At 31.5% G+C, this 22,079-nt stretch overlaps 1 protein-coding gene across 1 annotated transcript; it reads left to right on the forward strand.

The window, feature by feature from the left end:
* Nucleotides 1-5,398: 5,398 nt before the first annotated feature.
* LOC142620076 (uncharacterized) lies at nucleotides 5,399-9,687 on the forward strand. The gene is made up of 6 exons (XM_075793510.1): nucleotides 5,399-5,620; nucleotides 6,700-6,977; nucleotides 8,212-8,478; nucleotides 8,592-8,843; nucleotides 9,015-9,368; nucleotides 9,430-9,687. The coding sequence occupies exons 1-6, from the start codon at nucleotides 5,458-5,460 to the stop codon at nucleotides 9,685-9,687; spliced, it is 1,572 nt and encodes a 523-aa protein (XP_075649625.1). The 5' UTR covers nucleotides 5,399-5,457.
* The last annotated feature ends 12,392 nt before the right edge of the window (nucleotides 9,688-22,079 follow it).

Genomic DNA, 22,079 nt, shown 5'->3' on the forward strand with positions numbered 1-22,079 from the left:
TCTAAAATTATATTCTTTTAATGTAAAATCTGTAAACCTTATATAAGCAAGAAAACCGCACACTATTAAATTTCTTAAATTTAACTTTTGTTCATTCCACAACTCAAAAGGTGTGAAGTTAGTTTTCTTACATGGAACCTTATTTAAAACTTGACAAGCAGTTAATATTGTTTATACCAAAAGGTTTACGAGATGCCTAATTCTAGTAATATAACATATGTTAGCTCAATTAGAGCTATTTTTTTTCTCTCATGCACTCCATTAGAAGTATGTGAGTATGGTTGAGTATCTTTATTGATAATTCCTAAGATTTAACAAATGAGTTAAATCTAATAAATTCATACTCTTGGCATCTATCAGTTCTATATCTCTTAATTTATCTATTGAATTAATTTTCAATTTCTTTAAGAAATTCTTAGAACTTTTTCAAAACCATCACACTTTTATTTTAGTTGTTTACCTTAAAAAAAAAAATCAAAACTCAAAGTGATAAAGTGTCTATTTGCTCCAGAAGTTAAAATTTCTTAAAATTCACATAAGTAAATGTGAATTAATTCAAGATTTCTTTCAACATTTAAAAAATTTATTCAGGACTTCTTTCTGATACTATACAAGTCCAAAACTTTTAGCAAGCGTTTGCGCATTGAACCTTGCTAGTTGGTGTGTTGTAATATGTGTATGGTGTATTTAGCCAAAAATTTTAAAAAATAATAATGAAACTAGAATAAGTTTTAGGCTAAATTGAAAACTACATCCCTAAAATTTAGGAGTATTTGAATTTTACATCTAGAAATTTCAGAATTTGAATTCCCCCCCCCCTCCCCCCTTCTCTGAAAATAGGGATGTTTGGATTTAACACCCTGAAGTTTTATAATTTGGACTTTATACCTAAAAGTTTCAGAATTAAGATTTTATCCCATAAAATTCTATTTTGTTTGCATAAGCAGCCCTTCCATCCATATTTTCCGTTAAGTGCCACAAAACTTGCTACACAAGATTAGTTCATGTAATAAAATGATGCCACATCATTTTTATTAAGTCATGCCATTTTTAATTATTTAAATCTTTTAGGTTACAAAAATGATGTGAAAAATCCAAATTATGAAATTCCAAAGTGTAAAATCCAAACTCTCCCAAAACTTTAAGGGGTAAATTCAAATTCTGGAACTTTAAGATGTAAAATATAAATACCCCGAAATTTCAAGGAAAAAAATTCAAATTCTAAAATTTAAGGGTGTAAAATCCAAATACCCAAAATTTAAGGGTGAAGTTTGCAATTTAGCCTAAGTTTTATTATATAAACCTTATAGATTGAGATATCTTTTATCATCTTCTCATAAAAATACAAAATAGATATCTTCTATCACAAAATAAAAAACTTTAAGAAAATCTAACATAAAAAATAATTTAAATATTTATTTATTATATTGATTAAGTGATACCAATTATATTTTTGTGATCTTATCAGTTGGTAAAGTTTTATAATTAAATTTGTTTTTAGTAGTTTTCGTATTTAAAAAAAAATGCAAACACATATGGTGTTGATGAGTTGTTATTACTCCTAAAGTTAACACTTTTTTTTTTTTTGGATACAAGATATAAATTTTACCCTAGCCTAATATATGTGTATAAGTGTGTAAAAATTCCTCTTGAAAACTTGAACCTTGACTCTTGCCCCATGCACACTCAAAATTTAATAAAACCTCTATGTATATTTGGGCTTTGGGTTCAAGAAAATAGAATTTGGCACCCCCTCCCTCCAAAATCTTGGCCCTCAACCAAATTCTAGCACGAATAGCATCACAAATCAAACTAAAAAAAACCATGTATAAGCCCAAACAATCACAAATCATCATCCCACAAAATTTAATAAAAACTTTACTGAAATTAATCAAAAAAGTTGATACCCACAGATCCACAGATCAGCCCATTTTATCTTTGAGATATTGGCCAAAAAAAAAAAAATCTATGACTCTGTGTTTTGGAGACATAGAGTACTTAGAATAAGCTATAAAAGTAGTTAAGTTATGTAATAGAGACTTAGAGTGATAGAGTGAGTGAGTGTAGACCACGTGCTTGAATGATTTATAGTGTATTCTAACTATTTTTTAGATAGGGATAAAGACATAATAAAATAAAAATGTATCACAAATTTAACCGAATAAAAATTTTCACACTCGCCTACATTGCTAACTCATAATGGTATAAATTAATTAATTGAAAACTAATAAATTAATCTATAAATTAAGAGGTAATTATTGAGTATTCTCGGAGTGCCATAAATACGTACTCCCTCTTCTCACATAATTGTGGGTCCCACTAATTAAATTTATGGCAGACCTATAATTCATGTGAGTACTCCGAAGTACGCATTTATGGTATTTCCGAAGTATTCAATAATTTTCATAAATTAAGAAGAATGGAATTTATAATTAATGCATCATGCTTATCGCTTATATTTTTGTATTTTTCTTTACTTAGTGACAACAATTAGTACTTTTGTGAAAAAATAAATGTAATTCTTATTTAGTTTGTGTCATTATCTTTGTTGGGAGATAAATGCATTGTAATGTATTAAGAAATAATAATTCTATTATGTGTTTTTGTTCATAATTTGTTAATACTAAATTGATACTTTTTTGGAGCTTTATGAATTTTTTTCTTATACCTTGACTTCCTAACTCAAAATCCTAGTTTCGTGTCCTGTGCGTATAGAAAACCAAAAATGTCTATCACATGAATTGTTCTTGTATAGTGATGGTAAAAAACAATTGATAGGTAAAGAATCTAGCATCTCATGAAAAAATCAAGTCCAAAATTATAAATTTCACTTGGTTACTTTATCAACCTTTTTAAACAAGTTATATTACCTTGTTAGACAAATTATAGATGGGAATAGCTTTACTGATGAGTGATTGAGTAGTATCAACCTTGTTAGACAAGCATCCGCATATCCCCTGGAAGATTTTGTTTCCACGAGCTTTGTGGTTGATTTGGCTTTAAAGGAACAAGTTTGTGTTCCAAACAGGTAGAACTGATCCTGGTACTTATTCCCATTGCATCAAAAAAGAAACCGAATTATATGCTATTGTTCCTGATGAGTCCATCAAACCAAATAGAACCCATGTGCAGGTGAAATGGACTAAGCCCCCTCCCAATCTGGGTGAAGCTTAATACTGATAGGTCAGTGTGTGGGAATTCTAAGTTGGCTGGTGGTGGTGGGGTCCTTCTTGGGATAACTTCTGTTATTATGGCTGAGCAATGGCCCTTAAAGATGGCCTATCCCTGGCTATGCATCTGGATTTTGACAACATTAATGCAGAAGTGGATGTTGATATGCTTATTTATATGCTTTCTAACTTGTCCTTTAAAAATCTTATATTGGAACAATCCAAACTAATTGTAGGAACTTGACGAGGACCTTCATCACAAAGTGTCACGTGCTTATAGGAAAGTTAATAGATGTGCTAACAGCTTAGCTGAAATGGGCGCTACGCAAAGAACTAATTTCCTCTTTTTGTATGATTTACCATCTATGGTGGAAAGTATGCTACCTTTTGCTAAAGCTGAGCGTTTTCGTAGCAGAATTGTTATTTCTAGTTAATATTATGTGTTTGTTTAACAAAAACAAAAACAGAAAGAAGAAGACTGGGCCTGTTTGGTAATGTTATTCTAGTAATGTTGTTTGTATTTTTTAAAAATACGTGTGGGTGAAAAAATTTGTGAAAATACGTGTAATGTTGTTTAAATACTGAAAACTATTGTTCAAAATACATTACCAAACAGCCCCAGATTTCTCAAAACTGAGCTAATTTTCTCTTCTCTTGAAATCCATTACGGAAAACAAGAGTTTTTCCAGTGTCTAATTCCTAATATTTTTCTTTCTTGTTACGCATCATCAATATTTTTACAATATTAATTTGTAAGTTTTTTCTAATAAAAATTTGTTTATTCTAGATTTAGAGCCCGTTCATTTTCCCATCTCAAACTCACACTCTTACATTTTAAAACATTACACACATTTTAACACACTATTTCACCCACATGTATTTCAAAAACTACAAAAAACTACAAGAAATCTCATCTCAAACTACTCTATCAAACACCCCCTTAGTATTTCTTTATTTATTTTAATTTTTAAAAGCAACACATATGGGTGGGCTAACGTTTTACTCCTCCCGTATTTACAAAGATGGTTTTTTGTGTGCCATTAGTATGTTTTCACAAACTTATTTGTTAATGACCTCAAAAAAAAGATATTATAGCCTTATTTGAAACTCGAGTACCTGAGAGTTGAGTTCCAACGTGAAGAACTTGACTCTCTAAAACTTGAGTTCTATTGTGGACTTCAATAAATAAATAAAAAATCTCAACTCAGGTTTTTTTTGTCCATAGAACTAAGACTCGAGTTATCCTTTAGAACTCGACTCTTAGGGACTTGAATTCCAAATGAGGCTACATAACTAATATGGTTTGTTTAAAACCATACAACGAATAAGTTTGTGAAAACAGAATAATGGGCAAAATAGTACTACAAAGACGTGTATAGAAAACCTGAGATTGCAGGTGAGGGAGGGCTCCTTGACGATTATTAATGGACAATGGAACAAAGGTTTGACAAGACATGAGTCACACCAACAATGTCACAAATGAAATTTGGGCTCCACGTGATGGATTGCTATTGGCTAAAGAACTTGAACATTTCATATCTTATTGTAGAACTTGACTTTAGTGCTATTGTTTAGTTAATGCTTAATTCTTCTACAAATGCTCTTATAGAACCTCTTTTGACTGATTGCATTAACTTGTTCCATGTTATACCCAACCCAACAAGCAAATTAGGCAGGTCTTCTGAGAAGTTAACAAGTGTACTGATATGCACTTGCTAATATAAGAACTACTTTGTTATCTAGTCATGTAACAGACTTATTAATAGTTAATTTACTATATATTAAAAAGTACGAACACTTCATTTAGGGGATGTATCTGTATTGTACCGGCCGTTTCACGTTATAATTTTCAGAAATTACTTGTGTCACCATGTCGTAGTTTGTACTGTGTCTGTGCTTCCTAGATTATCTATCTTTTGTTAACCCAAAACAAAAAGTTTACCACTACAAACTGACTAATTATACTTTGTATAGTGATTAGAGGATATATTCTTATTATTATAAAAGAATTGATAGATGAAGAATCTAGAATGACATTCACAAATCAAGTCCAAAATTATATTTTAACTTGGTTACTGTATACTTTCTCAAAAAAAAAGAAAAAAAAAGAAAAGAAAAGAACTTGGTTACTGTATAGACTTGCTATTGAAGTTTGGTGGGAATAACTTCACTGATAAGCGACGAGGACTATAAAGACAAGAAGACCAAGGAGTTCCTACCATGCAAAAAAGAAGACCAACATTAACAGCATTAAATTTTCTCAGTTTTCGTTTTCTTTCTTAGATCTATGAAGAAGTTGAAGTTGAAATTGCCACCTGGGTACAGATTTTATCCGACAGACCAGGAGATCATCGAACTCTTCCTGAAGCCGAAGATCACTGGGAATGATAAAGATATTAACCATGTTAGCGAAACAGAGTTTTATAACCATGAGCCCTGGGATTTACAGCGTAAAATCTTCTTGTTTATATTATCACACACCCACCTCTATTTCTTGGATATTTTATACTTAGTTGTCAAACGTAGGGAAATGATGTCTTTTTTTTTCCTTTCCTTGTATTAGTTTGTTAATTGTTAACGTTGGAATTCTGTTATAGATTGTTGCATGTTATAGATTTTTTTTTCTGGTTAAGTGTATTATATGGTATGGCAGCTAACTGAATCTATATTGGAGTCCTAACCGTGTGTGTATTTTGTTTTTGAATAATTCTAGGACATACCCAATTTCACAAGAGGTTGGTGTGTGCGTGAGTTTTGGACATTTTCTGCTCACTCATATCTACATGAACCTGTCACTTTTGTTCTGTTACTCACACTAGCACAAGTCAACAAGTTGTGAAATTGAGAGTGAAAATCGAATTATTGTATTGTTTATTGTTTTCTGATCTTGGTGTAGTCTGGTTGGGTTCATGTAGTTAGCGTTTTCTTATGTTTAGTCTTTGTATAAAGACTGATGCCTTCTTGGGCTGTGTTCCTCTGCTCTTGTATGGTTGTTTTTTCCTTCTTTAATGCACTTACAGATTTACTTACCCAGAAAAAAAAATGATTGAATTTTGGTTGGTAGTTTTTCTTTTTCATTATTGTGACAAGAAAATTGATTTTTTTTTTTCGTATGAGTTATAAGTATGATTTAGAATTTACTCAGTATGAACATTTGATTTTTTTTTTTAAATTTATTTTAAACCTTGCATTGGTAACTTCATTGTTAGTTTTTCAGTATATTTACTTGCTATGTTGAGTTTGGTAGTACTACTATTTTGGTAACTGTTTTAGTAGTGCCATTATTTTTCCTTTTTGTTAACTTTGATGACAAAATTATGAGTCACTCTTTGTAAGAACTTTTATTTGTCTTTCATTGTTTTGTGACTTTTTGGTCTCGCAACATAAATTTTTGAAAGTAGCACATTTGTTTAGTATGCCCTTATGATTATCTCATTGTTGAGCAAATAATAATATTTACAAATGCTTATGTGAGTTTCTCATTTTGAGTGTCAAAATTTTGTGTTGAGTCTGGCTTCCTGGAATGTAGATATATGTGGGATAGATTCAAAGGACCAAGAGTGGTTCTTCTTCCACGCACAGAGCCTGAAGCATCAGAATGGGAATCGGAAGAACAGGAAAACCAGGGAAGGGTTCTGGAAAGCAACTGGTAAAGATAGGGAAATCTGGTACAGAGGGATTTTGATTGGAATGAAAAAGACTTTCGTCTACCATAGAGGGCGTACTCCTAACGGAGAAGGGACCAAGTGGGTGATGCATGAATACCGCATAACCCAGGAAGAGTTCGATGGAACACACCCTGGTCAGGTTGGCTTTTGCTTTTCAGTTTGTTTAATTGATGTGATATTGACCTGAAAGTTTTTCTTGATTGCTCAAGAGAATTTTTCTTTTGTTTATTTTGCCTTTTTTATTTTTTGTGCTGATTTAAGATCGTTTTGCCTTCAAAATCATTGGAGGTAACTTTAAAGAGGGTTGATTCAATTAAAAAGGGTTGTGGAAGCTGTTAAATTTGTTGATTTTAAGTGAGAGTTAACATTCTTGCTGAATTAATGATCTCTTGATATGTTTAATTGGTGAATTAAGCAAGTTATCCTTACTTTAAAAAGGTAGGCTGTTGGCTTTTATGATTCTAGCTCTTATAACTTCAGAATACACAATTACTATTATAACTTGCCAAACCTCTACTAATGGAATTAAATCCAAGGGCCATTTCCCCTTAACCCTGAAAGTCAGTTTTTTGAGCCTATTTTGGTTGGTTTCACACCAAAAAAAAGAGAGAAAGCTTTTCCTCTTATTCTTTTAATATATATATATATATATATATATATATATATATATATATATATATATATATATATATATATATATATATTATAGCAATTAGCAAAGTGAATCTAAACTCCACTTTGTTGTGTGTTATGATTCTAAGGAGAAGTAAGAAAATGAGATAGTCTTATTAATAGAGTGTTAGTGTAGCTTTTGTGTTGTGTGTGAGAATCATAACACAATGCTTTGCCAAGAAAATGAATGGCTAGAACACCTTGATGTATTAAGGATTTGGGTTTTTTATGTTTATGTTTGTGTTAGTGGTTATAATTCATATAATTAATAGTAGATTTTGGTTGGGTACATTACTACTCTATATTCATTATTGGCAAGAACACCTTGTCAACTCCCAAATTTTGGGACTAGGACATTGTTTGTTTGTATGTTTTGTGAATGCGCTTCTATTAGCCCTAAATCACAATTTTTTTTTAATCACTGTGGGATTACCCTTACTGGACTCAAAACAAAATTTATGTAGATTCCTTTATCGTTAGTTTGCTTTTGCTTTACTGAAGGCGCTTCCTTAAACTGACACCTATTATATAACAAATGTTTCTGTAGGACAACCTCCTCTATTTCATTATTGTTAGTTATAACGTTTCTGACATATATTTGCATACTGTTATTTGAATTTTTGTAGAAACTCAATTTGTTGTTTATATTAGGCGATGATGTTACGTTCACCCAATTCACTTGGGTGCTTTACTTTATGCAGAAAGTCTTTGTCTTCTGCCGCTTATTCAATAATGAAGAAAAGAGTAAAAAAGGTGGATCTGCGAAGTCCAAGCCAACACTGGCTCCTTTATCTCCAGCATCAGAAGTGCAAGTTGAAACTCTTCAAAAAAGTATTCAATCTTGTTATTCTGAAATTTCTGATGAAATGATGTCTGAGGTTACGGTACCTGTTCAGAGTAACAACAACAACAACTATCATAATGCAAATATTGCAAAATATCAAGCTGCAGAACTGACATATACTGAGGTGATAGAAACTTTGTTCATCATAAGACACTTTCTATGTTTTTATTTTTGGAATTGAGAAGTATTATAAATTAATCAAGTACTTATCTTGTGCACTTATGTTTCTTCCATTAGGATGATTTTGATGTGGCAGAATTTTTGAATATGTTCAATGTCCCGTCTCCAGGGGACACTCCATCAAGTTTATCCCTCATCGCTCCTGGCGTTTTGACTCCCAATATCTCTGAGGATTCAACTCTTATCAATCCTCTTAATAATCAAGATAAGTGCTTTCATAACACATCTTGCAGTCAAAATAATCTTGCTGTTGATAATGAGACCCTGAAAAACAATGGGTCATGCGGTGGGTTAGATGCCAATGGACAGGTAAGTGAAAACTCTCAAGATGTTGTTTATTATTTGATCTTGCAAATTTTTCCAGAATATTTTAAGTCGTAGTAATTTGCACCTCAATACTTGTCATTGTTATTATTATTTGGGGAATTAGAAGTGCAGATAACTAATCATATACTTGGTTATCCATTTTTCTTCCATCAGGTTGACCTGGATCTGGATATCTGGGAAGCCATTGAAACAGGCTATATCTGTCCACCAGGGCAATCAGAGTGCAACTCTTTCTCTCCATCAAATTCAACCCCCGTTACACTTGTTGTTTCTTCTCGTACCATAGCTGAAGCTCCTCTTAAAGAAGCAGAGTCTATGCTAGCACCAGCTTCAGTGCCTCCAGAATTAGGCTGTGAAGCTGAGAATTATCCCACTAGTTTTCAATTTTCTCTTGCGAAAAATTATGATGGAATAACATCAAACACTAAAACACCCATTGAGTACAAGAACGATGGTTACAACACTTACGTTGATAGAAATCAAGTGGAAGTAGTTACATTTGATAAGGTGAGAAAGGCTAGTTAACTGGTTTAGTACCTATCTTATTTATTTATGTTTCTAACATCAGGTTGATTTGCAGGTGGAGGCACGCTTGAATATGTTCTCTGCCTCTCCAAAGCCACTACTTGGCAACATATTATCCCCATTTCACTCACAAGTGCAAGGAGGGTTATATTCTTCTTGCACCTATCACCCTTCTTGCACCTATAACCAATATGGCACGAATGAGCCAGATCCCATTATTTCTAAGTCGTGGGATTCAATTTATAATCCAGATGAGTACTTTCGTAACACATCTTTGAGTCAAAATAATCTTGTCCGTTGATGATGAGACCCTGAAAAACATGGCCTCTTTTATCGACAATGGGTCATGCAGTGGGTCAGGTGCCAATGCACAGGTACGTCAAAACTCTCAAGATGTTTTATTGTTGCAAGTTTTATTGTGGCAAGTTTTTCCAGGATATTTTAATTTGTGTCAATTTGCACCTCAAGACTTGTTATACTCCTTTGTGGGTACATTTTAACTTGTTCAAAGTGGTTTATTTGTGTCTTTCGAAAACTAACCTTGCATTGTTTTTATGTACAACAATCCGAGCAAGAGTATCAAGGTTTGGTGAGGTTTGAAGAGATCATCAAGCCAAAGGTTTCATCATCTGTGTGAGGGTCTTCGGATCTGATCAAAGGATTGAAGATCATAAAATTCTACAACTAAAAAAACGTCAATGATTTAGATAGATAAATAATTAGTAATATTAAAGACAAGGCTAAAATTAGAAGAATTATTGATCTTTCTAGGAAAGAACTTACAAGAAAAAAAAAGTTTTTCCTCAGAAAGAAAATAAAAAGAATTTTTAATACTCTTTGAAAACAAAGCTGTAAAGTTCAAAAGAATACTCTGTTTTTTGAAGCCAAAAGAATACTGTTTCTTAAAAGGTTCAAAACAAAGTTTAAATATTCTTTGAAGACAAAGCTAAAACTCAAAGATTTATTAATATTCTTTGAAGTCTAGTATGTATTGCTACGTTCCACCAAAATTCTGGGGATTTTGCTGAAAATGGGAGCCCTTCCTCTTCCCAGTTACATTCGCAAACATTCTCCAAAGTCTCTTTTGAAGAGATTCACTCTTTGTCGACTCAAACAGACTTGGACTTATAGCCTTTTCCAAGTCAAACAGCGTTAATAGTCTTCTACTCTTTTTCAAACCACAGACTTATGGTCTTTTACATTCAAAGGCCTATGGCTTCCTGACTTACAGTCATTGGAACCTAGATTGTTACTCTCCCCCCACAATTTGGGTTGGGATTTTTTAAAATCCCCTATTCTTAGAAGACTCTAATTGTGGTTTAAATCATTGACGTTTTAGAATAGTAGAATTGTGAGATTCAAGATCTTGATCAAGATTTTAACAACCTCCGGACAAACTCCATTACAGAGACAAACAACTATGGTAGATTACTATACCGTCATTTCTGTGTATAATGTTGATGAGCACTTGTAATGCGTCCTCAGTTGCTGGTGATGTGAACGAATTCTATATGTATGTAATGAATTAAGCTATCATTTGGAATTAGTATGAGGATTTGACAGCTACGAAATTGGAAGCAAGGCTTCATTGTTGTTAAGTTTGTATGCAGTGTGAATTATGTTTAGCTGTACTGATAATTGTCTACTTCCTGTAAACGTGTAATGTTATGTACTCTTTAAGTCAACCGATGATTTTTGTTAGTGTTATCATCTTTAATGTTTGGGATGGTTAAAATTTGTTCGCTAGAATATGGTTGTTTTTAGGATGCTTCTGTGTGTTTTAACAAGACTGTTGGGTTGAAATAGATTGACTCCGGTTAATTAATTCAATTACTCAAGTTAAATTCAAGAATTTCTGCAGGTAAAGCTTTAACGGTTGCTAAATTTCAATGTTCTATTATTAATGTTGCTATTATTCTAAGTGCATATTCAAGCTTCAAAGATAGGTTGCTTGCAGTGATGGTAGTTTTACATTTGGAACACACAATATTGTTTCGGAATATTTGATAAATCTTCTTACATAAGTTTAAGGTGTCCTAAAGTTTGGCTAATGCATATTCAGAATTTGTAAGTTATGCTAGACATTTTTATGTAATTAGGATGATCTTTTTTGACTTTCAAAACCTATTATTCTTGCTTTTCTGTTGTCATAATATTGTTTTGGAGTGGATCTTTTCCGTGGCTTGCTTCGAAAGGTTGGACTTAGAAGCAACTTTCTTTTCTTTTTTCTTTTTTTGAATAAAAGGTTTTTTTTTTTTTGTTGAAAAGAAACGAAATATTTACCAAGTACTATAATTAGAGTTCGCCTCATGCTCTCCCCTAATTGTTTTTTGTTTCTTAGAAAAAAAAAAAAAAACACCAATTGTGTAGTATAATTTGTCCTACTCTTTTTTAAAAGTTTTCATGACTCTTGAGTGGAGCTTATGATTGTGATGGCTCAAGGCTTAAGACCCCTTTAAAAAAGATTTCTAACCTCCTCATAAAAAAGACCAAAAATTATAAAGTGATGTTAAGAATATTACAAAATTTTACTTTATATCAAAATGAATTCTTAGCATATTTTTTGTCTCATTTATAACATGAAAATCAAAACTACACATAATAAATCATCCTTATAGAGGCTATCAGGCTAACAATAACATTTGAGTTTTCCCAATATTTTAAACTAGGAAAAATTCTTAGGTAGTCCCGGAGTATAGTGAAATGGTGCTCACTCCTGTCACATTCATGGTGGACCCTACCATGAATTTAATGAGCGGACCCCACCGTGAATGTGAGAGGAGGGAGCACCATTCTCCGTACTCCGGGAGTACCTAAGAATTACTCTTTAAACTAGATGCACTTGTCACATTCATTTGACTTCTAGCTATTGAATTTTCATACCATTATTTTGGGGGCCTTTTTCAAGCCATATACTTATTTAGTTACGTTACATACCTTGTTTTCTTGTCCAAGTTATATAAAGCCTTTAGGTCTAATAAATTTCTTCTTCTAAATCCCCATTAAAAAAAAAAATCATATTTACATCCATTTGATGAATTTTCAAATCACATATTACAACATCAGTAATTAGCAATATAATAATGCATGTACCTAAGTTTTGTCCTAAAAAAAATTGAATATCATCTTTTTGTTTAAAGCTTTTTGCAACAATTTTAGCTTTTAAACTTATCTATAATTCCATCTGAATTAAGTTTCTTTGTAAGGACTTTTACAAACAGATGGTAAGTAAGTTTTGTTGAAATTTAATAAATCTGTCTCATTGTTTACAACTTTTTCCCAAAATATAGAATTAAGTGATGCTAAACTTCTTTTTGATTTAGAGGATTTTCCTCAAGATAGAAACATTATAATATGATCTAGAATCTTTCTCTACTTTAGTTCTTTTACTTCTTGAAGGTTTTAATTCAAAATTTTCTTGTGTTTGTAAAGGAAAAGCAGAAGAATGACAATGATAAAAGATTTTCTTGAACTTCTTTACCCCCACTATTTTTAGTTGAATGTAAATAATCTATACTCTAAATTATATAACTAAGAAAAGTAGAGGTAACAACCCTAGGTCCTATTTTAGGTATGCTTAGGGTCTGTAAGCCATACATGACAAGCAGTTAATATTGCTTATACTAAAAGATTTACGAGTGCGCATAATTCTATTAATATAGCATTTGTTGACTAAATTAGAGCTACTTTTTCTTTTATGCACTCCATTAGAAGTATGTGAGTATGGTTGAGTAGCTTTATTGATAATTCCCAAGATTTAACAAATAAGTTAAATCTAATAGATATCCTAAATTAATTTTAAAATGTTGAAAGAAATCTTGAATTAATTCAAATTTATTTATGTGAATTTTAAGGAATTTAACTTATGGAGCGAATAGACATATTATCACTTTGATTTTTTTTTTTTAAGTAAACAATTGCTTATTTATTGAAAATAAAAGTGTGATGGTTTTGGAAAAATTCTAAGAATTTCTTAAAGAAATTGAAAATCAATTCAATAGAAAATTAGAAGATATAGAAGTGATAGATGCCAAGAGAATGAGGTGGCGTTTGGAATAGGGGAATCTACATTAATCTTAGCATCCAGATTTCTAAGAATGTGATGCCTTGCAATCTGGATGCCTAGGAATGTAACTATTTCTATATTTGGATTAATTGAGAATCTAATAAGATTCCTAGGAATGTGTGATTTTAGTGTTTGGTTTATTCCTAAGAATCTTAACTGAATTATTTATTTTTCCCATTCCATCTATAGATTTGTAAATCCAATATAAGTCTTTTAAAAAAATTATCTTCCTCTAAATAAATAATGAAAAACAAAATATAAACTATAAATTACGACAAATTCATTAAAACTATAGTCTAAAAGAAGAAAAAATGAATATATCAACAAAGTTTTTTATCCTGTTTATGTTGTTTTGGCGGGAAGAAATAATGTTGTTTTGGCGGGAAGAGATAAAGACAAAGGAAATGATATTGATCATTTGTTTTATGTTTTATCTTAATTGCTTAAATGATAAGGGAAAAGGGTTAAAGCTGTCAATTTATAAAAAGTATAATTTCCTTTAAACTTGGGAATCTGAATACCCACCTGTTTTAAAAGGGAATCCACATTCCTATTACAAAGGGGTTAAAAGGGGAATTTAGATTCCCCTGACATCTGATTCTCTATTGTGATTTGCAACCAAACATGAGAATTTTTAAACATTCTTAGGAATTTTAAAACATTACCCTGTATCACATGCCACATGATTGTAGCGTTTGGTACAAGGAAATCCACAATACTCCTGGCATTCAAATTCTTAAGAATGTGATTCTTTGCAATCTAGATGCCTAGGAATGTAGCAATTCCTATGTTTGGTTTCATTGGGAATCTTTTAAGATTCCTAGGAATGTGAGATGATGATATTTGATTTATTCCTAAGAATTTTAAATGAATTATTTATTTTTCCCATTCTATCCTTAAATTTGAATGTGAACTAACAAGCCCTTTAAATAAAATCTCCATTTAAATAAATAATGAAAAACAAAATATAAACTATTAATAATTTATTGAGCAATACACATACATCAGCAAAAGTGAATACCTGGCAATAATAGAGGGTCCCCTTCAAATTTTTTTTTTTCCATACATGAAACCTAAATAGAACTTTGTTAAAGAATATATCAACAGAGTTGTCTATCCTATTTATGTTATTTTGGCAAGAAAAGATAAAGACAAGAGAAAAGATATTGATAATTTGTTTTATACTTTATCTTAATTGCTTAAATGATAAGGGAAAAAGGTTAAAATTGTCAATTTATAAGAAATGCAATTTTCTTTAAGCTTGGGAATTTAGATATCTACCAGTTTTAAAGGGAATCTACATTCCTATTGAGAGGGGTTTAAAGGGGGACAGATTCCCCTGACATCTGATTCCCTAGCGTGATTTGCAACCAAACATGAAAATCTTTAAACATTCTTGTGCATCCTAAAATATTATCCCGTACCACTTGGTTACTATTTTATGCCCTGGCTTCTTCACAAAAATAATGAAATTAAAAATAACAAAAATAATGAAATTAGAATACAATAAGTTTTATTATATAAACCTTATAGATTGAGATATCTTCTGTCATCTTCTCATTGGAAAAAAAAAAAGAGATATCTTCTATCATAACAAAAAAAAAACACTTAAAAAATAATTTAAATATTTATTTATTACATTAATTAAGTGAACTTATATTTTCATGATCATATCAGTTGGTAAATTTTTTGTAATAATTTTTTTTTTGAATTAATGCAAACGCATATGGTGTTGATGGTTTACTATTACTCCAATATTAGAAAGTCATGTGTATAGAAAACCGGAAACGTCTACCACCTGAATTGTTCTTTTATAGTGATAGTAGTAAGAAAAAATTGATAGATAAAGAATCTAGAATCTCATGAAAAAATCAAGTCCAAAATTATAAATTTCACTTGGTTATTTTATCTGTAACGGCCCAAAATGATAAGCAATAAAAGTCTATTCAATTTAAATAATCCATAAAAAAATATTAATTAGAAGTAACCAACAACCTAAAATCTCATCATAAATATCAGAGCTCTAATCCACCAAAGACAAAACATCCTTAAAATAATTCTCCAGTACAATGTTTAATGCCATAAAAATAATAATAAAATCCTCAATTCCACAAAATAATTCGTAACTATTGCCTTCAGAAAATCTTTACTCCAATAATTCCTCTAATGTATCTGTAAGGGAAAAATAAAGGGAAGGGGGTAAGATAAGTCAATAAGTGGAATTCACTAACATTGGGGTGTGGGAACAAACCTTTCAAATAAATAATTCTTACAACAAATTCATAACTTGTAACTCCTCAATATTTTATCATCAAATATTTCATATATATATATATATATAAATATCTTTTTATTGTGAGCCATCATAATACATATATCATTACCATCATATAAACAATTTCCTAGGCTTTTCTCATGGTCAATGTTTACGCCCCGTTGTCAGGGTTGTGTTGTCCCCTTTTAGGACTAGAACCTCATTTTCATCACTTTTCTTAAAGATGGCTCATTTGGAACCTAAAGGTACACTTCCTTACTAAGGAGCTTCCTTTTTGGATCTTCAATAGTATACTCTCTTACTAAGGAGCTATTAAATGTGCATTGTCGCCTTTTCTGGGACTGTCCCTTGCTAAGGACTAACTACAGTATGATTGTCCCTTGCTAAGGACTAAATACAATACTAAGTTTTTAATCACAACTTGCCATAGATTTTCAAAACCTATTAATATGCTCACAAAAATAATCCATTTATATTTCTCAAAATATAAAGTTATATTCACACATACAAGTTTAAATAAATTTAGGTTGTCCTACAAGTTTTTCATAAAACGAATAGTCAATTTGCACACCAAACATTTATAAAATATCAATTTATATATAGAATATCAACATATTTCTTTGATATAGAATAGTTTAATAATCAACACTATTTTGAGAAAACCCTCCAAAATTAATAAACACCACTTACCTCTTATTTTCAAAAATATGAAACCAACCTCCCTTGAATCACAATAACTCAGTAGGATTAGAGCTTAGCAACACCAAAAATAGGTCCATCAATATACAATTTTCTACTTAAAATCTGTTTTCACACTTAAACGATTAGACAATACTGATATATCCAAAATTCTCTATTTATTTGCTTACAGCCCAATTCACTTTTAGCTTTGATCCAATTGTTCTATTTCACATATTCTCATTATCTATTAATTGACATATTTGTACTACAACTCTATGGAACTCTAGGATTTTATTACGTGTCTAGCCATCATATAGACTACTACAATTCTTAGAATACACATAATATAATCTTGATTGATCAATCCAATATTCATATCTGATCATTCTCTTTCTTTTCTTTTCTTTTTCTTTTTTTATAAGTAGGAAATTAATATATTTCAATAACCATATCAACCTTGTCACCAAGAAACAAAACACAATAAAATCCTAAGAAGAGGACACGTGAACCTAATGGCAGAGTCACAAGTATGGAATAGATTCAAGTAAAATAAAACTTCAATATAGGGCGAATGATGGATATCTGATCCATTTAATAATAGAAGCCATATATTATATCTTAGTTCATCAACCCAATGACCCATAATCCTCTTGATGCCGCAAAACATAAGGACATTGCCGGACACATATATGGACAATGACAATGGCGGTGAAATAGAGTAAGACTATAAACAATTATATATAAACCACAAAGCACCCCTTGTTCTAATATAGTAATCCTAGCTTTAGATCCATAACAGCAGCCCCTATTTATTTTTTTTTCTATTAGGTACACCAATAATAGATGCTGTAAGAGTGGGAACAAAAGCTAGCCATTAAGTATTTCAACTTTCCTAAGTTTAGAGCAGAAGAGAGCAATACCTGTAGTCTCCACTCACAGCCATAGTGAAGCAAAGTAAGGTTCAGTAGTGTGTTGCCGCTGAAGCAAAAGGAAGCCCCATCAGCAAATACACGTGTAGCTTAAGAAGTAAAAGACTAGGGTTTTTTTTTTTAAAGCTTATCAAGGCCCATATATATACTTATGCCACCTCGTTTGGGCTTTATATTCCACAATATTTATTTTATTTTTAATATCTTAGGCCCAAATCAATTATATCCATTTAATTGTGGGCATCCTTTTTAATTTACGTATAAGAATTAAATAAGTAATAAAATTATGGAGTGATACAGTATCAACCAAACAAGTTATAGGTGGGAATAGGTTTAATTAGGAAGTACAGACATTTTATTTAGGGTGTCGTACTCGTGTTGTATCCATTTTATACCCGTGTCATACCAGTGTTGTTTCAGCCGTTTTATGTTATAAATCACAAAAGAAACTGAATTCTATGCTATTGTTCGTGATGAAACCTCCAAACCAAATAGAACCCAGGTGTAGGTGGAATGGACTAAACCCCCTCCCAAGTTGGGTGAAGTTAATAGTGATGGGTCAGTGTGTGGGAATTCTAAGATTACGTTTGGCATTGGTTGAAAAATGCAGTTTTTTTATTATTTAGCTTATTTTTGCTATTATTCAGCTTATTTTTACTACTATTCATGAGCCTTATTGTACTTTTTGGTACTATTCATGGGTCTCACTGTATTATTTCAATTAGCTTTTAGTTTTATTTACCGTACTTGTAGCAAAAAAATTTCAGTTTCAGCTAAATAAACTATTTTCAAATGAACTCTAAGTTGGCTGCTGGTGGTGGGGTCCTTCTAGGGATAAGTTATGATATTATGGTTGAGCTATGGGCCCTTGAAGATGGCCTATCTTGTTTATATTCTTTCTAACTTGTCCTTTAAAAATCTTATGTTGATTGCAGGAACCTGGCGAGAATCTTCACTAATTGCACAATATCGCATGTTTATAGAGAAACTAATAGATGTGTTGACAGCATAGCTAAAATAAGACTACATAATTAATATTGTTATGTTTAAAGCCATGCAACGAATAAGTTTGTGAAAATAGAATAATGGGCAAAAAAAGCCCTACAAAGACATTTATAGATTGGGTCTGTTTGGATAGAACTTATAGCTGAAAACTGAAAACACTGTAGCAAAATAATTTTTAAATGTATAAAAAATACTGTTCATTAGCCTAAAATCACTGTTCATGGCCAATGAACAGTGACAGACGCGCGTGAAAAAAAAAAAAAAAAACAAACAAACAAACAAAACTTAGACGTGGACGTAGACGCCAATCCAAACGCCCTCAGAAAACCTAGGATTGTAGGTGGGGAGGGCTCATTAAAGATTATAATGGGCAATGTATTAAAGGTTTTGGCAAGATACATGGGTAATACCAATATCATCGCCATTGAAATCTTGACTCTAGTATGTGGTTCAGTTGATACTTTATTCTTCTATAAATGCTCTTATGGAACCTAGCTTTCACTAATTGCAAGAACTTGTTCCATTACTTCTATACTATACCCAACAAACAAATTAAGCATGTCTTTCAGGAAGCCAACGAGTATATTCTTTGTTTTTTAAAGCTTATCAAGGCCCATATATATACTTATGCCACCTCATTTGGGCTTTATATTCCACAGTATTTATTTTAGTTTTAATATCTTAGGCCCAAATCAATTATATCCATTTAATTGTGGGCCTCCTTTTTAATTTACGTATAAGAATTAAATAAGTAATAAAATTATGGAGTGATACAGTATCAACCAAACAAGTTATAGGTGGGAATAGGTTTAATTAGGAAGCACAGACATTTTATTTAGGGTGTCGTACTTGTGTTGTATCCATGTTATACCCGTGTCATACCAGTGTTGTTTCGGCCGTTTTATGTTATAAATCACAAAAGAAACTGAATTCTATGCTATTGTTCGTGATGAAACCTCCAAACCAAATAGAACCCAGGTGCAGGTGGAATGGACTAAACCCCTCCCAAGTTGGGTGAAGTTAATAGTGATGGGTCAGTGTGTGGGAATTCTAAGATTACGTTTGGCATTGGTTGAAAAATGCAGCTTTTTTTATTATTTAGCTTATTTTTACTACTATTCATGAGCCTTGTTGTACTTTTTAGTACTATTCATGGGTCTCACTGTATTATTTCAATTAGCTTTTAGTTTTATTTACTGTACTTGTAGCAAAAAAATTTCAGTTTCAGCTAAATAAACTGTTTTCAAATGGACTCTAAGTTGGCTGCTGGTGGTGGGGTCCTTCTAGGGATAAGTTATGATATTATGGCTGAGCTATGGGCCCTTGAAGATGGCCTATCTTGTTTATATTCTTTCTAACTTGTCCTTTAAAAATCTTATGTTGATTGCAAGAACCTGGCGAGAATCTTCACTAATTGCACAATGTCGCATGTTTATAGAGAAACTAATAGATGTGTTGACAGCATAGCTAAAATAAGACTACATAATTAATATTGTTATGTTTAAAGCCATGCAACGAATAAGTTTGTGAAAAATAGAATAATGGGCAAAAAAAGCCCTACAAAGACATTTATAGACTGAGTCTGTTTGGATAGAACTTATTGCTGAAAACTGAAAACTGAAAACACTGTAGCAAAATAATTTTTAAATGTGTAAAAAATATTGTTCATTGGCCTAAAATCACTATTCATGGCCAATGAACAGTGACAGACGCGCGTGAAAAAAAAAAAAAAAAAACTCAGACATGGACGTGGACGCCAATCCAAACGCCCTCAGAAAACCTAGGATTGTAGGTGGGGAGGGCTCATTAAAGATTATAATGGGCAATGTATTAAAGGTTTTGGCAAGATACATGGGTAATACCAATATCATCACCATTGAAATCTTGACTCTAGTGTGTGGTTCAGTTGATACTTTATTCTTCTATAAATGCTCTTATGGAACCTAGCTTTCACTAATTGCAGGAACCTGTTCCATTACTTCTATACTATACCCAACAAACAAATTAAGCATGTCTTTCAGGAAGCCAACGAGTATATTCTTTGTTTACCCCCCCCCCCCTCCCCCCCCAAAAAAAAGGTTTACCATTGCCACTTAAATAATTATACTCTTTGCAGTGATTAAAAACTAAAAGCACATTTAGGGTATGTTTGGGATCCGCTTATTTTGTTGAAAATTGAAAACAATAAAAAATAATTTTTTGATTACTGTTCATTAATGAATTTACTATTCATTGCCTTGTTTGCATTGTTCATGGAGTTCATTAAAAAAAAAAAGACAAACACAGCAAGTTTTAAGCATCCCAAATGTACGCTTAATAAAATAGAGGATATATTCTTATCAATATATATATATATATATATATATATATATATATAAAAGCAGAGACCTCATTGTGTAAGGGTCTAAACTTTTGCCAAGTGGCACTTCCTATGAAGTTTCTCTACAATCATCCAACTCTCTCATTAATTGACTAAGTTTAATCCACAACTCTCTCTCTTCTTCATGTCTTTTAGTATACCAAATGTTTTAGTTTTTTTTTTTTTTTTTTATTAATAAAAAGGGATACCAAAATAACTAATGAGATCGAGATATATAATCTTTTAGCAATTATGTTGCCTAAATAACACAAATCCAAATCTTTTATTTACTATACTCATTATTGTTTATTTTATTCTATGAGAATCCTTATTATTTTATGGTGATGAATTTATATACAAACATCTCATAAACAAAGTCTCCCTCCTGTGTTAGTCTTTTTTCTTTTTTTTTGGTATGACAAGTTTTTACGTTAGTTATATAAAAAGTTTATGCCTTTATGATTGTGTAGATGCATTAATCACAACTTGCCTCCAAAATGACGTTTTGGTTTTTGCCCTTTTGTTTTCACATTATGTATATTATCAAAACTCTGCTATAATGATTAATGTAGGATTTTCTAAACCTTTGACTCCCCAATCTCTCTCACGCTTTGCCTTCCCCTCTCAACTTTAACCATATGCCTCGATTCTCTTTCTTTCTCTCTTAAAAAAAAAAAACTTTCTTTCTCTTCAAGAAAAAAAAAAAAAACTTTAATAGTTAAATTTTCTAAACTACTGCTACTCTCAAATTTTGTTTCCATACTCATAATTTTTTTAAACACCAGGCCAATGGAAGAAACATGTTGCTCTTGTGATCTTTTGTTGTAGCCAGTGGCTATCCATCACACATTAAATGGCATTGACATGTATGAGTTCAAGCTATTTTTTGTTACTTTCAAAAATTCATTTATTCACTTACAATCAATAGGGTTAAGATCGTGAGATTTTGTTTTTTGCTTTTTTCTTTTGTAGGTTGTGTTATTGTGTATATCAATTTCCAAAAGATGCTTGAAGTCTAAAATTGAGAAGTCGATAATTGCTTATTTAGTGTAAAAGTCTCATTATCATTGTCCTTTCAAGATTGTTTAATCTTAGCATATGACTTGAATAGGCTGGTCTTTTCAAAATAAACAAAAGCTAAACATGTTGTAAATCATAAATTGGATTATAAGGATCAAGCAGTTATCATCTAGGGTGGAGGGTTTTTTTTTTTTTTTTTTTACACAAAATAAAAATTCTACTCTTTCCAAATCTAGGTGTATATGTGTGTGAAACTCTCTCTTGGAAATTTGAACCTCGGCCCTTACCCCCCGTACCCCATACCCTACAAGCATTTATACTTGTAGAGTGACCATCATACCAAAGGTGTGCAGTGGTA

The sequence above is a fragment of the Castanea sativa genome, chromosome 12, assembly GCF_040712315.1.
Source record: "Castanea sativa cultivar Marrone di Chiusa Pesio chromosome 12, ASM4071231v1".
Taxonomy (NCBI): Eukaryota; Viridiplantae; Streptophyta; class Magnoliopsida; order Fagales; family Fagaceae; genus Castanea; species Castanea sativa.

Bases quoted from the DNA above. Each gene is read 5' to 3' on its own strand.
- LOC142620076 (XM_075793510.1), top strand. From the start codon at position 5,458: ATGAAGAAGTTGAAGTTGAAATTGCCACCTGGGTACAGATTTTATCCG. The intron at 5,621-6,699 runs GTAAAATCTTCT...CCTGGAATGTAG, and splicing joins TGAGCCCTGGGATTTACAGC to ATATATGTGGGATAGATTCA. The intron at 8,844-9,014 runs GTAAGTGAAAAC...TTCTTCCATCAG, and splicing joins GGTTAGATGCCAATGGACAG to GTTGACCTGGATCTGGATAT.